Source organism: Haliotis asinina, chromosome 6 (assembly GCF_037392515.1).
Source record: "Haliotis asinina isolate JCU_RB_2024 chromosome 6, JCU_Hal_asi_v2, whole genome shotgun sequence".
Classification (NCBI taxonomy): Eukaryota; Metazoa; Mollusca; class Gastropoda; order Lepetellida; family Haliotidae; genus Haliotis; species Haliotis asinina.
Window position 1 is genome coordinate 67668836 of NC_090285.1, and position 17450 is coordinate 67686285.

General features: G+C 42.4%; 1 protein-coding gene across 3 annotated transcripts in view; it reads right to left on the minus strand.

The window, feature by feature from the left end:
• Positions 1-17450, minus strand: part of LOC137286832 (probable cytochrome P450 49a1) — a 49078-nt gene that overhangs the window by 17943 nt on the left and 13685 nt on the right. The window contains exons 1-2 of one of the 3 annotated variants that reach the window (XM_067818844.1): positions 13599-13800; positions 748-937 (exon numbers count right to left, since the gene is read on the minus strand). In XM_067818844.1, coding sequence (XP_067674945.1) covers positions 748-931 — 184 coding nt within the window. In that variant the 5' untranslated portion in view covers positions 932-937; positions 13599-13800. Of the gene's footprint in view, positions 1-747; positions 938-13532; positions 13801-17450 lie in introns of those variants that run through there. The other 2 variants (XM_067818842.1, XM_067818843.1) reach the window with 2 other exon arrangements.

A 17450-nucleotide genomic window follows, 5' to 3' on the forward strand; every position in this document is an offset into this window, starting at 1 on the left:
TGAGCTGATCAAGTCGTGTCGGAAGTTCCCAGTACTGATTTTACAACGTGAATTATGAAATCTATCACTGGCTGTCATGGCAATAACTCCATACTTCACTACCGGTTGCAATGTGTTCCAAATCCGCTAATTCCAGGAATTAATAGAATTAATTTGGAGAACTTCAAATTACCTCCGGATATCCCCAACATTTTAAAGAGTATATTTATTGTCAAACTGATCATGAATAGTTCAGATGTCATGGCGACCGAATTATAGGGGATATCAGGAGATTAAGACAAAGGATTCCCTTCTTGCAAGACATTCGGTCGGGACATAGCATGACGTGCGACAGATGATACGATGAAAATGCATGTGTGAGCACATGAAAATATGTTTCAGTAAAACACGAGGTTGTGACAGTTTTTCTTCTGCTGACTCATTAGCTACTGTGTAGGAGAAGTTACGAATGTTCTAATCATGTTGAAGCCAAGGATATGTCTGCAGAACGATCACCGCGTGGGCATATCGCGTGCCAGCGGAGATCCATTCATATCTATCAGTCGACAAGGCTCCATAGAACAAAGTCTCTCCCGTTTACAGTTTGAAATATACAGGGAATATAGCTAGAGACATAATACAAGACACGATATTCATTATCTTTCAGGCCATGAAGCCTACATAATCTTTGAATAAGAAATAATATCCAATGAATCAGTTCATAAATCGAGATGAATTATGTAAGAATTACCAATAACCAATACTTACCGAAAGGCTTGAACATGAACGCTGGGCCAATGTAAGGCAAGGCGTATATCCCACTAGGGCCGGGGACATCTTTTAGGGATTTGCTTTTATCAGAGTGAATGTTCATTGGGGACGCTGTTGCCACGTGCGCAGCACGTGCAGTGCTCAACTTTGAGCTTATTAAACTTGATATGTGTCTTTTCATGGCAATCTGAAAAAGGCAAAATCAATATTGATCCAATATATACCGCTGTTGGGCAAATGTGGTATCAGAAAATTCATGTCTTATCATTCCATGGTTATTGTACCAAAAGGTAAAGAAAATATACCACCAGCATCCCATCTCCCTGTCCGGGTTGCGTCCTGTGTCATGTAGTTTCCTACAAATGATTTGCTAGGCGGTGCAAGTCCTCAAGTAACACAGAAGCACCTTCAAGGCTACAAAGACTGAATTAGTTTCAAAATCTTGCGTTCCCTTTACAACATTTTCAGTGATAGACTGTTTGTTATAAGTGCAATGCAATAAGAACTTCGGCTTCACAAATTTGGGTCCATAATTATCACTATTGTGCACATTTTATCGGACCAGTTATTCCCCTGACCACATAATGATGCACAATAGTATGAAACACTTGTCACTATGAAACACTTTGCGAAAGTAACGCCCAATAATCTTCCGTTTTGAAAACATGCCCCTGATGGACACATGTTCCTGTATTCAATAGCCCAGTGTAATCTGATAAGGGCAACTATGCCATAAAAATACATACAGTCGTGGACTATGCAGTATAATATCAGTATCTCTAATTTGTGATAAAGCCGACAGTTGCTCAACGAATTCTCCAAAAATGAAAACAAAAGCAATATCAAACAACAACCTGGAACAACAACAACCAAAAAAGAGAATGAGATTTTTAAAAAAAACCCACCAGCAACACGCAAGTGTTAAGGTCTGTGAGAAACTAACAGGAAGATCTGCAACAACGTGGCGCTGTTGACACCTGTGGCATCCAAGCGTTATAGCCTGTGACACAGCATGAACCACTGTCACTATGCCAAATCATGTAATCGTCTTTTCAGACAGTCCATGTGATCCACAGGACATCTGTTTTGAACTGGAATCACCACAGAAGAAAGTGAACAAATGATGATATCTCAAACAACGTTTCCATGCAGCCGACGGGAAACCTAGATCTCCCCAAACTATCGTGAACTTTCACGAATAATGCTTGCAGACAGTTGAACCAGTTCACTTCTGACATTTCAAGAGCTGCTTTCGATGACAGGTGGTCTCAGGGGCATCAATGTTTCACCACTGGAAATGTTTTGTTCACCTCCAGGTGTTTTTTTTCCAAGTGATGGCAACAAAATCAGTAACGTACGTTCCCGACGGAAGGTAAAGGAGGAGCTAGCTTTAGTCATGAAAGTGTATTACGTTACAGTACGTGTTGGTAAACACCTTATTAATGACTGTACTGCATGGTGGGCCTGCTATGATGTACACCGTTATGGTGATGTATTTACGCCGATGATGGTTGTCAGCTTCAAGACAGTGCAGCTAATATTCTGACCTAATTGTCTCATACCTATCTTAAATTTGATCTCATACATATCGTACACCCGCCTAAAATAGGATGGTGTGTTTGATTGAGGTGATTGTGTCGCATAACGCGTCGTAACCGCTGGGCATCGCCCATTCCGCAGTCACTGGTTTGTCTGGCCCAGCCTCGATCATGCGATACTGGATGGAATAATTATGAATCGATGGAACAAGACTAACTCAGACTGGCACTTGCAGTATAAATAATCAGCAAAACATTTTGTTTCTATCAGCTGTAGTATATTGAGGGGAGGAATGCTTAATGAAAGTATCGGCAATAGACGTCTGTCACATAAATACCATCACTCACTCATCAGTACAATCACTCACTCATCAATACTACCACTCATTCATCAATACCATCACTCACTCATCAATACCATCACTCACTCATCAGTACAATAACCCACTCATCAATACCATCACTCACTCATCAATACCATCACTCACTCATCAGTACCATCACTCACTCATCAATACCATCACTCACTCATCAATACCATCACTCACTCATCAGTACAACAACCCACTCATCAATACCATCACTCACTCATCAATACCATCACTCACTCATCAGTACAAGAACCCACTCATCAATACCATCACTCACTCATCAATACCATCACTCACTCATCAGTACCAACTCGCATTCATCAATACCACCACTCACTCTCCAATACCATCACTCACTCATCAATACCATCACTCACTCATCAGTACAATAACCCACTCATCAATATCGCTCACTCATCAATACCATCACTCACTCATCAATACCATCACTCACTCATCAGTACAATAACCCACTCATCAATACCATCACTCACTCATCAATACCATCACTCACTCATCAATACCATCACTCACTCATCAGTACCATCGCTCACTCATCAGTACCATCGATCACTCATCAGTACCATCACCCACTCATCAATACCATCACTCACTCATCAATACCATCACTCACTCATCAGTACAATAACCCACTCATCAATACCATCACTCACTCATCAATACCATCACTCACTCATCAATACCATCACCCACTCATCAGTACCATCGCTCACTCATCAATACCATCGCTCACTCATCAATACCATCACTCACTCATCAATACCATCACTCACTCATCAGTACAATAACCCACTCATCCATACCATCACTCACTCATCAATACCATCACTCACTCATCAATACCATCACTCACTCATCAGTACCATCGCTCACTCATCACTACCCTCGCTCACTCATCAGTACCATCACCCACTCATCAATACCATCACTCACTCATCAATACCATCACTCACTCATCAATACCATCACTCACTCATCAATACCATCACTCACTCATCAATACCATCACTCACTCATCAGTACCATCACTCACTCATCAATACCATCACTCACTCATCAATACGATCACTCACTCATCAATACCATCACTCACTCATCAATACCATCACTCACTCATCAATACCATCACTCACTCATCAGTACCATCACCCACTCATCAATACCATCACTCACTCATCAGTGCCATCACTCACTCATCAATACCATCACTCACTCATCAGTACAGTAACCCACTCATCAATACCATCGCTCACTCATCAGTACAATCACTCACTCATCAATACCATCACTCACTCATCAATACCATCACTCACTCATCAATACCATCACTCACTCATCAATACAATAACCCACTCATCAATACCATCACTCACTCATCAATACCATCACTCACTCATCAGTACCATCACTCACTCATCAATACCATCACCCACTCATCAATACCATCACTCACTCATCAATATCATCGCTCACTCATCAATATCATCACTCACTCATCAATACCACCACTCACTCATCAGTGCCATCACTCACTCATCAATACCATCACCCACTCATCAATACCATCACTCACTCATCAATATCATCGCTCACTCATCAATATCATCACTCTCATCAATACCATCCCTCACTCATCAATACCATCACTCACTCATCAATACCATCACTCACTCATCAATACCATCACTCACTCATCAATACAATCACCCACTCATCAATACCATCACTCACTCATCAATACCATCACTCACTCATCAGTACCACCACTCACTCATCAATACCATCACTCACTCATCAATACCATCACTCACTCATCAATACAATAACCCACTCATCAATACCATCGCTCACTCATCAGTACCATCACTCACTCATCAATACCATCACTCTCATCAATACCATCACTCACTCATCAATACCATCACTCACTCATCAATACCATCACTCACTCATCAATACAATCACCCACTCATCAATACCATTCCTCACTCATCAATACCATCACTCACTCATCAGTACCATCACCCACTCATCAATACCACCACTCACTCATCAGTGCCATCACTCACTCATCAATACCATCACCCACTCATCAATACCATCACTCACTCATCAATATCATCGCTCACTCATCAATATCATCACTCTCATCAATACCATCACTCACTCATCAATACCATCACTCACTCATCAGTACCATCACTCACTCATCAATACCATCACTCACTCATCAATACCATCGCTCTCATCAATACCATCACTCACTCATCAATACCATCACTCACTCATCAATACCATCACTCACTCATGAATACAATCACCCACTCATCAATACCATCCCTCACTCATCAATACCATCACTCACTCATCAGTACCATCACTCACTCATCAATACCACCACTCACTCATCAGTGCCATCTCTCACTCATCAATACAATCACCCACTCATCAATACCATCACTCACTCATCAGTACCATCACCCACTCATCAATACCACCACTCACTCATCAGTGCCATCACTCACTCATCAATACCATCACCCACTCATCAATACCATCACTCACTCATCAATATCATCGCTCACTCATCAATATCATCACTCTCATCAATACCATCACTCACTCATCAATACCACCACTCACTCATCAGTGCCATCACTCACTCATCAATACCATCACCCACTCATCAATACCATCACTCACTCATCAGTGCCATCACTCACTCATCAATACCATCACTCACTCATCAGTACAGTAACCCACTCATCAATACCATCACTCACTCATCAATACCATCACTCACTCATCAATACCATCACTCACTCATCAGTACAGTAACCCACTCATCAATACCATCACTCACTCATCAATACCATCACTCACTCATCAATACAATCACTCACTCATCAATACCATCACTCACTCATCAATACAATCACCCACTCATCAATACCACCACTCACTCATCAATACCATCACCCACTCATCAGTACCATCACTCACTCATCAGTACCATCGCTCACTGATCAGTACCATCGCTCACTCATCAGTACCATCACTCACTCATCAATACCATCACTCTCATCAATACCATCACTCACTCATCAATACCATCACTCACTCATCAATACCATCACTCACTCATCAATACAGTCATCCACTCATCAATACCATCCCTCACTCATCAATACCATCACTCACTCATCAATACCATCACCCACTCATCAATACCACCACTCACTCATCAGTGCCATCACTCACTCATCAATACCATCACTCACTCATCAATATCATCGCTCACTCATCAATATCATCACTCTCATCAATACCATCACTCACTCATCAAAACCATCACTCACTCATCAATATCATCGCTCACTCATCAGTACCATCACTCTCATCAATACCATCACTCACTCATCAATACCATCACTCACTCATCAGTACAGTAACCCACTCATCAATACCATCACTCACTCATCAATACCATCACTCACTCATCAATACAATCACTCACTCATCAATACCATCACTCACTCATCAATACCATCGCTCTCATCAATACCATCACTCACTCATCAATACCATCACTCACTCATCAATACCATCACTCACTCATGAATACAATCACCCACTCATCAATACCATCCCTCACTCATCAATACCATCACCCACTCATCAGTACCATCACTCACTCATCAGTACCATCGCTCACTCATCAGTACCATCACTCACTCATCAGTACCATCACTCACTCATCAATACCATCACTCTCATCAATACCATCACTCACTCATCAATACCATCACTCACTCATCAATACCATCACTCACTCATCAATACAGTCATCCACTCATCAATACCATCCCTCACTCATCAATACCATCACTCACTCATCAATACCATCACCCACTCATCAATACCACCACTCACTCATCAGTGCCATCACTCACTCATCAATACCATCACTCACTCATCAATATGATCGCTCACTCATCAATATCATCACTCTCATCAATACCATCACTCACTCATCAAAACCATCACTCACTCATCAATATCATCACTCACTCATCAGTACGATCACTCTCATCAATACCATCACTCACTCATCAATACCATCACTCACTCATCAATACCATCACTCACTCATCAGTACAAGAACCCACTCATCAATACCATCACTCACTCATCAATACCATCACTCACTCATCAGTACCAACTCGCATTCATCAAAACCACCACTCACTCTCCAATACCATCACTCACTCATCAATACCATCACTCACTCATCAGTACAACAACCCACTCATCAATACCATCACTCACTCATCAATACCATCACTCACTCATCAGTACAAGAACCCACTCATCAATACCATCACTCACTCATCAATACCATCACTCACTCATCAGTACCAACTCGCATTCATCAATACCACCACTCACTCTCCAATACCATCACTCACTCATCAATACCATCACTCACTCATCAGTACAATAACCCACTCATCAATATCGCTCACTCATCAATACCATCACTCACTCATCAATACCATCACTCACTCATCAGTACAATAACCCACTCATCAATACCATCACTCACTCATCAATACCATCACTCACTCATCAATACCATCACTCACTCATCAGTACCATCGCTCACTCATCAGTACCATCGATCACTCATCAGTACCATCACCCACTCATCAATACCATCACTCACTCATCAATACCATCACTCACTCATCAGTACAATAACCCACTCATCAATACCATCACTCACTCATCAATACCATCACTCACTCATCAATACCATCACCCACTCATCAGTACCATCGCTCACTCATCAATACCATCGCTCACTCATCAATACCATCACTCACTCATCAATACCATCACTCACTCATCAGTACAATAACCCACTCATCCATACCATCACTCACTCATCAATACCATCACTCACTCATCAATACCATCACTCACTCATCAGTACAATAACCCACTCATCAATATCGCTCACTCATCAATACCATCACTCACTCATCAATACCATCACTCACTCATCAGTACAATAACCCACTCATCAATACCATCACTCACTCATCAATACCATCACTCACTCATCAATACCATCACTCACTCATCAGTACCATCGCTCACTCATCAGTACCATCGATCACTCATCAGTACCATCACCCACTCATCAATACCATCACTCACTCATCAATACCATCACTCACTCATCAGTACAATAACCCACTCATCAATACCATCACTCACTCATCAATACCATCACTCACTCATCAATACCATCACCCACTCATCAGTACCATCGCTCACTCATCAATACCATCGCTCACTCATCAATACCATCACTCACTCATCAATACCATCACTCACTCATCAGTACAATAACCCACTCATCCATACCATCACTCACTCATCAATACCATCACTCACTCATCAATACCATCACTCACTCATCAGTACCATCGCTCACTCATCACTACCCTCGCTCACTCATCAGTACCATCACCCACTCATCAATACCATCACTCACTCATCAATACCATCACTCACTCATCAATACCATCACTCACTCATCAATACCATCACTCACTCATCAATACCATCACTCACTCATCAGTACCATCACTCACTCATCAATACCATCACTCACTCATCAATACGATCACTCACTCATCAATACCATCACTCACTCATCAATACCATCCCTCACTCATCAATACCATCACTCACTCATCAGTACCATCACCCACTCATCAATACCATCACTCACTCATCAGTGCCATCACTCACTCATCAATACCATCACTCACTCATCAGTACAGTAACCCACTCATCAATACCATCGCTCACTCATCAGTACAATCACTCACTCATCAATACCATCACTCACTCATCAATACCATCACTCACTCATCAATACCATCACTCACTCATCAATACAATAACCCACTCATCAATACCATCACTCACTCATCAATACCATCACTCACTCATCAGTACCATCACTCACTCATCAATACCATCACCCACTCATCAATACCATCACTCACTCATCAATATCATCGCTCACTCATCAATATCATCACTCACTCATCAATACCACCACTCACTCATCAGTGCCATCACTCACTCATCAATACCATCACCCACTCATCAATACCATCACTCACTCATCAATATCATCGCTCACTCATCAATATCATCACTCTCATCAATACCATCCCTCACTCATCAATACCATCACTCACTCATCAATACCATCACTCACTCATCAATACCATCACTCACTCATCAATACAATCACCCACTCATCAATACCATCACTCACTCATCAATACCATCACTCACTCATCAGTACCACCACTCACTCATCAATACCATCACTCACTCATCAATACCATCACTCACTCATCAATACAATAACCCACTCATCAATACCATCGCTCACTCATCAGTACCATCACTCACTCATCAATACCATCACTCTCATCAATACCATCACTCACTCATCAATACCATCACTCACTCATCAATACCATCACTCACTCATCAATACAATCACCCACTCATCAATACCATTCCTCACTCATCAATACCATCACTCACTCATCAGTACCATCACCCACTCATCAATACCACCACTCACTCATCAGTGCCATCACTCACTCATCAATACCATCACCCACTCATCAATACCATCACTCACTCATCAATATCATCGCTCACTCATCAATATCATCACTCTCATCAATACCATCACTCACTCATCAATACCATCACTCACTCATCAGTACCATCACTCACTCATCAATACCATCACTCACTCATCAATACCATCGCTCTCATCAATACCATCACTCACTCATCAATACCATCACTCACTCATCAATACCATCACTCACTCATGAATACAATCACCCACTCATCAATACCATCCCTCACTCATCAATACCATCACTCACTCATCAGTACCATCACTCACTCATCAATACCACCACTCACTCATCAGTGCCATCTCTCACTCATCAATACAATCACCCACTCATCAATACCATCACTCACTCATCAGTACCATCACCCACTCATCAATACCACCACTCACTCATCAGTGCCATCACTCACTCATCAATACCATCACCCACTCATCAATACCATCACTCACTCATCAATATCATCGCTCACTCATCAATATCATCACTCTCATCAATACCATCACTCACTCATCAATACCACCACTCACTCATCAGTGCCATCACTCACTCATCAATACCATCACCCACTCATCAATACCATCACTCACTCATCAGTGCCATCACTCACTCATCAATACCATCACTCACTCATCAGTACAGTAACCCACTCATCAATACCATCACTCACTCATCAATACCATCACTCACTCATCAGTACCACCACTCACTCATCAATACCATCACTCACTCATCAATACCATCACTCACTCATCAATACAATAACCCACTCATCAATACCATCGCTCACTCATCAGTACCATCACTCACTCATCAATACCATCACTCTCATCAATACCATCACTCACTCATCAATACCATCACTCACTCATCAATACCATCACTCACTCATCAATACAATCACCCACTCATCAATACCATTCCTCACTCATCAATACCATCACTCACTCATCAGTACCATCACCCACTCATCAATACCACCACTCACTCATCAGTGCCATCACTCACTCATCAATACCATCACCCACTCATCAATACCATCACTCACTCATCAATATCATCGCTCACTCATCAATATCATCACTCTCATCAATACCATCACTCACTCATCAATACCATCACTCACTCATCAGTACCATCACTCACTCATCAATACCATCACTCACTCATCAATACCATCGCTCTCATCAATACCATCACTCACTCATCAATACCATCACTCACTCATCAATACCATCACTCACTCATGAATACAATCACCCACTCATCAATACCATCCCTCACTCATCAATACCATCACTCACTCATCAGTACCATCACTCACTCATCAATACCACCACTCACTCATCAGTGCCATCTCTCACTCATCAATACAATCACCCACTCATCAATACCATCACTCACTCATCAGTACCATCACCCACTCATCAATACCACCACTCACTCATCAGTGCCATCACTCACTCATCAATACCATCACCCACTCATCAATACCATCACTCACTCATCAATATCATCGCTCACTCATCAATATCATCACTCTCATCAATACCATCACTCACTCATCAATACCACCACTCACTCATCAGTGCCATCACTCACTCATCAATACCATCACCCACTCATCAATACCATCACTCACTCATCAGTGCCATCACTCACTCATCAATACCATCACTCACTCATCAGTACAGTAACCCACTCATCAATACCATCACTCACTCATCAATACCATCACTCACTCATCAATACCATCACTCACTCATCAGTACAGTAACCCACTCATCAATACCATCACTCACTCATCAATACCATCACTCACTCATCAATACAATCACTCACTCATCAATACCATCACTCACTCATCAATACAATCACCCACTCATCAATACCACCACTCACTCATCAATACCATCACCCACTCATCAGTACCATCACTCACTCATCAGTACCATCGCTCACTGATCAGTACCATCGCTCACTCATCAGTACCATCACTCACTCATCAATACCATCACTCTCATCAATACCATCACTCACTCATCAATACCATCACTCACTCATCAATACCATCACTCACTCATCAATACAGTCATCCACTCATCAATACCATCCCTCACTCATCAATACCATCACTCACTCATCAATACCATCACCCACTCATCAATACCACCACTCACTCATCAGTGCCATCACTCACTCATCAATACCATCACTCACTCATCAATATCATCGCTCACTCATCAATATCATCACTCTCATCAATACCATCACTCACTCATCAAAACCATCACTCACTCATCAATATCATCGCTCACTCATCAGTACCATCACTCTCATCAATACCATCACTCACTCATCAATACCATCACTCACTCATCAGTACAGTAACCCACTCATCAATACCATCACTCACTCATCAATACCATCACTCACTCATCAATACAATCACTCACTCATCAATACCATCACTCACTCATCAATACCATCGCTCTCATCAATACCATCACTCACTCATCAATACCATCACTCACTCATCAATACCATCACTCACTCATGAATACAATCACCCACTCATCAATACCATCCCTCACTCATCAATACCATCACCCACTCATCAGTACCATCACTCACTCATCAGTACCATCGCTCACTCATCAGTACCATCACTCACTCATCAGTACCATCACTCACTCATCAATACCATCACTCTCATCAATACCATCACTCACTCATCAATACCATCACTCACTCATCAATACCATCACTCACTCATCAATACAGTCATCCACTCATCAATACCATCCCTCACTCATCAATACCATCACTCACTCATCAATACCATCACCCACTCATCAATACCACCACTCACTCATCAGTGCCATCACTCACTCATCAATACCATCACTCACTCATCAATATGATCGCTCACTCATCAATATCATCACTCTCATCAATACCATCACTCACTCATCAAAACCATCACTCACTCATCAATATCATCACTCACTCATCAGTACGATCACTCTCATCAATACCATCACTCACTCATCAATACCATCACTCACTCATCAATACCATCACTCACTCATCAATACCATCACTCACTCATCAGTACAATAACCTACTCATCAATATCATCACTCTCATCAATACCATCACTCACTCATCAATACCATCGCTCACTCATCAGTACCATCACTCACTCATCAATACCATCGCTCACTCATCAATATCATCACTCTCATCAATACCATCACTCACTCATCAATACCATCACTCACTCATCAATACCATCACTCACTCATCAATACAATCACCCACTCATCAATACCATCACTCACTCATCAGTACCATCACTCACTCATCAGTACCATCACCCACTCATCAATACCACCACTCACTCATCAGTGCCATCACTCACTCATCAATACCATCACCCACTCATCAATACCATCACTCACTCATCGTGTCTGGGAATGTCCCTGGCATTATGTCCTTTCCCACAAGAATGAGAACACGTGGGTTAGACAGTTTTTCGAGGGCCAAGGCAGTTCGGACGGAGACAGAAGCAATGCAACAAAGCACTTTCCGTACTAGAGGCAGAACTAGACAGACCAACTAGGTGACAATTTTGCCGACTACTAACTAATGTTCACTGATTGCCTTCACAAACGAGACCTGAGTTAAACAAACCACATTCACAGTTCAGAGGTAATTCAACCTTTCCTCCTCCTACCCAGGTTGAATGTCTCGCATAGCGTTACTGAGTAATAGTGACATGTATTGTCGAGCCAAAACGATTTCTCTGTTTCAGCAATATTCATGTGTGAGGCTCAATACTCATACAATACCATTTATACACAACATTCGACTACTACATTCTGTGGTTGTCATGACATAAGTTCAGTTCGCCATTACCTCTAGATCTGAAAAACATACACAGGAAAGTATTCTAACATACCCCTCACCAAAGCTACGTCACTACTGCAGCCCGTCGGCTTGCGAACATTCTCTTACATCCATTAGGTGGGGGGTTACGTAAGGCACTCTTACCCATACACATGTGAAACTACGTGACACATTTGAACATAGTGATGTAATAATACCTCATAATGACTTGTTACTCCAAGAGGTTTCCCTGAAAGATACCCAGATACGTGCCAAACTCTCACCTTTGGGAAAAACGCTATCACCAGGTAAACGCAAGCCGAATACTGTCCTTGACCCAATGAGTCCTTTTCTCCTAGCTTAAAATCTTGACCGCTTAAAACAAGGCAACACTTAGTGGGGCAGATGTTGCTTCTTCAAAATTATATAGATTCCTGGTTGAGCCCCAACGCTCCTGGCGATTCCAGTTTAAAATCGTGACTGCGAAATATTTATATCCGGTTCATTTGTATAGTATTACCTACGTGTGTAATACAGGTAAATACGCACTCATGCGAGTACATTCACTGGGCGTTTACGTGCACATGGGTAATGGGTAATGGGTATATGCGAGCTTGGGATGATTTCACATGTAGCCACCAAAGTAGAAGTAGTGAGGGAATGGGTGGATGGGTGAATAAGTGGGTGGGCGTTATGGTCAGGGACTATTTTTACATTCTATTCATCATTAAATTCGTAGGAAAGACTCATTGTGCTTTCAACCATATTTCAACCAATGAAATCGTATGGTTGACATCCAGAAGTCTAGAAGTACTTATGGAGCGTCGTTTGTCAGGACGATATACAATGCCCTCTTATCATGTAACATGTACTCAGATAATCCACACCTCATTTTTGTTGTTACCAGTGAGTGAGTTTAGTTTTACGGCGCACTCGGACACATTTCAGCTATATGATGGCGGTCTGTAACTAATCCAGTCTTGACCAGACAATCCAGTGATCAACAACAGGAACATCGATCTACGCAACTAGGATACGATAACATGTGTCAACAAAGTCAGGAAGCCTAGCCACCCGATCCCTTTCATGTTCATTCACTAGGTTTTCTTTTAATACAGTATAGAATATGCATGTAGAGATATTAGACCCGTTCTCGGACGTTGACACACACGTTTTCACAAATATTCAAGTAACATGATAACGGCGGTCAGAGCATAGCAATAAATAAACTGCTGATGTTGCTGAATCCGTCTCCAAAGATGGTGCTAGAGTTGTTCTATGGGTTTCATGTCATGGGATCTGGCTGGCCACGGAAGACCGTGCATGTTGTTGACATTGAAACATTTTCTTTGAACACGTGGTGTCAAGAGCTGTTTGATGTAGTGGCCAGCGTTGAGGGTACCGTTTATAACCACCGGGTCGGTCTTAGCGTCACTACAAACACAGCACCAGATCATCACACTGTCGCCACCATGAGGATGCACGTCTTGCACGCAGCAACGTGACATGCGTTCACCTTTACGCCGGTAGACTTGCACTCGGCCGCCATCACTGTAAAGCTGGAACCTGCATTCATTCGAAAACAGCACGCCGTCCCAGTGTTGTATTTGCCATCGTTGCACTGTTGAGTCGATGTTGCCGGGTCAAGGTCATTCCTCTGAAGGGTCGGTATGCTCTCAGACCAAACTAGTGGAAACGTCTAGCTATAGTCCTGCTACTGACGGGATATGATAAAGCATCCCCTTCTGGTGACGTCAGAGTGGGGAACCTGTTAAGGAGGTGCAGCGGACGAAGACGGCGGTGTTCGTTGGTCGTGGTCTTTCACTTCGTGTTCTGTCGACCAGTTGATGTCCGACCAGTCTCTCTGAGATATAACACCAGCCTCACAATTGTGGTTTTGTGGCAACCCGTGATTTGTGCATTGTTCCCTGCGGTTCCCTGAGGTATTGTTCCCTGCCCCTCCTCTCGTTGAAAAAACCCACAGTTATTCAAAAATTTATAACCTCGAAGAACGTTTTTTCTCCATCGGCCATCGTTAATCTGGTAATATTGGCCTACTGCACGCCTTTCTGGTACAAACGTACAACGTCTATGAAATTGCAACAAAGTAATTAAACCTATTCATATCAACATGGTCCTATATACTGAACACGATCTGGCATATGGTGTTTTAACGAACTGACAAAACATCGACCGGGTTAGAATATGGAATACTTCATACAAAACATCGTTCCTATTTCTATCATTCATGGCTTTTGAAAGAAGTATGCGTTCAGAAGAGCAGCCCCGAGGCGACCTTGGAACCGAGCTGAAGGCTTGCACGAGTACCCTTGAAGGAGAGTCAGGTCACGGAAAGTGTGCTGCGACATACCTCCAGGTCATGCCGCCCGTCTCGCCATAAACCTTTCTCTCACCGTGTGAAAGCGGCTTGTTGATTTGTTGTTATGAAGATGTGCATTTAACTAGTGCACCACGTGTCGTCATTGCCTTGTTAGTCTGTATTGAACGTAAATAGAAATCATAATGCATTGAAACAATATCCACTCACGTGATGCATAATCTGCTTATAACAATCTATTTCATGTGACATATTTCCAAAATTAGCGGGCAAAACAAAGTACCATTGGCCTAAAGAAAATGTGTTATATCCTATCAACACTGTAACGTATTTCATTTTTCCGTCTTCATTGACATTAGTAATCAGGTATAGGCGAGGAGGCCACAATCCAGAAAACACTCATCTATATCATTGCGGTGAACACTGAAAGACAGACATTGCTTCGAATCGAATCTAGGTTTTTCTCTTCACAATACGTGAAAAGGATGATAATAATCAGATCTTTCTGGCCTAGACCGGAGGGTCTGCGTGAAGGAAGCCGGCAAATGACGTCAGTTCACTACAAAGATACGTGCCAGTTCCCGTCATGTCGATCATCAGTTTGCGCTACATTACAACCGGCTGGATCAAAACTGAACTTTATGTATCCTATCTAATCTGCGTTTGTACGTAAACAGTGGTTACCAGAGAACAGATCCTGAAACCAGAGAACCAGATTGTGAAACCCACTGAGGCCTGTTTGAATCTGATACACCTGAGTGATTAAATGGTGGAGGCATGACGCGTTTGTGTGGTTAAATCTTCCCAGTGCGGCCATTGAACACTGGTATATAACCGTGAACAGGTGAAGCGAAAGAACGACGACTATAGGACGTGCACTGTTGCCTGTTCATGTAAGTAGCTATACTAAAACGGATCCCGTGCTTTTCTCGCTCTAACCACGTAGGAGTTTGGTGAAGGGGTGGGGGTGAAGGGGTTGGGGGGTTGTTGGTGGTGTTGAAGAGTAAGCCCCGTGACAAATACCCGAGGCTTTGTACCTTTCTTTTTCAGTCTAGAGCCCTGGGAAAAATGTCCCTTTATGGCAAATCCCCTTACTGGGTTGTTAAGCGGTGCTTAGGGTGACAGCCTGGGCTACATCAACAACCATGACTAAGGAACTCACGAAGATGCCATCTGCTATCGGCTAACACCAAGTGGCGATGATCAACATTTGGGAGAGCCGGAGGGAGGTTAAAAGTAAATAAGAAAAAGGCAGTCAATAAGACGTATCAAATATGACTTTTGACCCAAAACAAAATGACCCGTGCGTATTTCTGTACCTCACAACGACGTCAGGTTAATATTTTAGCGTTTTCGATTATACGCATGTGAAACGATAAGAAAGTTCGAAATAACGCAGCCTCAAGAATCGATAATACCAAACTGCGATGCAAAATCATCAACATGATGCCACGATATTCTAGATGATATTAATCAGTGGATCTAAACGGCTTTAGCAGTGATGTCACCTAGGCCTGATAACCCTGGTGCCACACCCCGTAGGTGAACAAAGTATGGTACAGAAGTCGTCCAAACCAGTGAAGTTCAGGATTAATACCATCGATACGAAGAATCATTTCTACAGATATACATCGACATTCCACACAAGATCGTCCAGAATAAAACTAACTGGCTTCAGACCGACGAGTTTTAAATTCACAGCAAAGTGTTCGCTCCCTCCATGGGTACAATGTGTGAAGAGCATTTCTGGTTTCTGTCATATTGCTGGAATACTGCCAACGGCGAAGTAAAATGACAC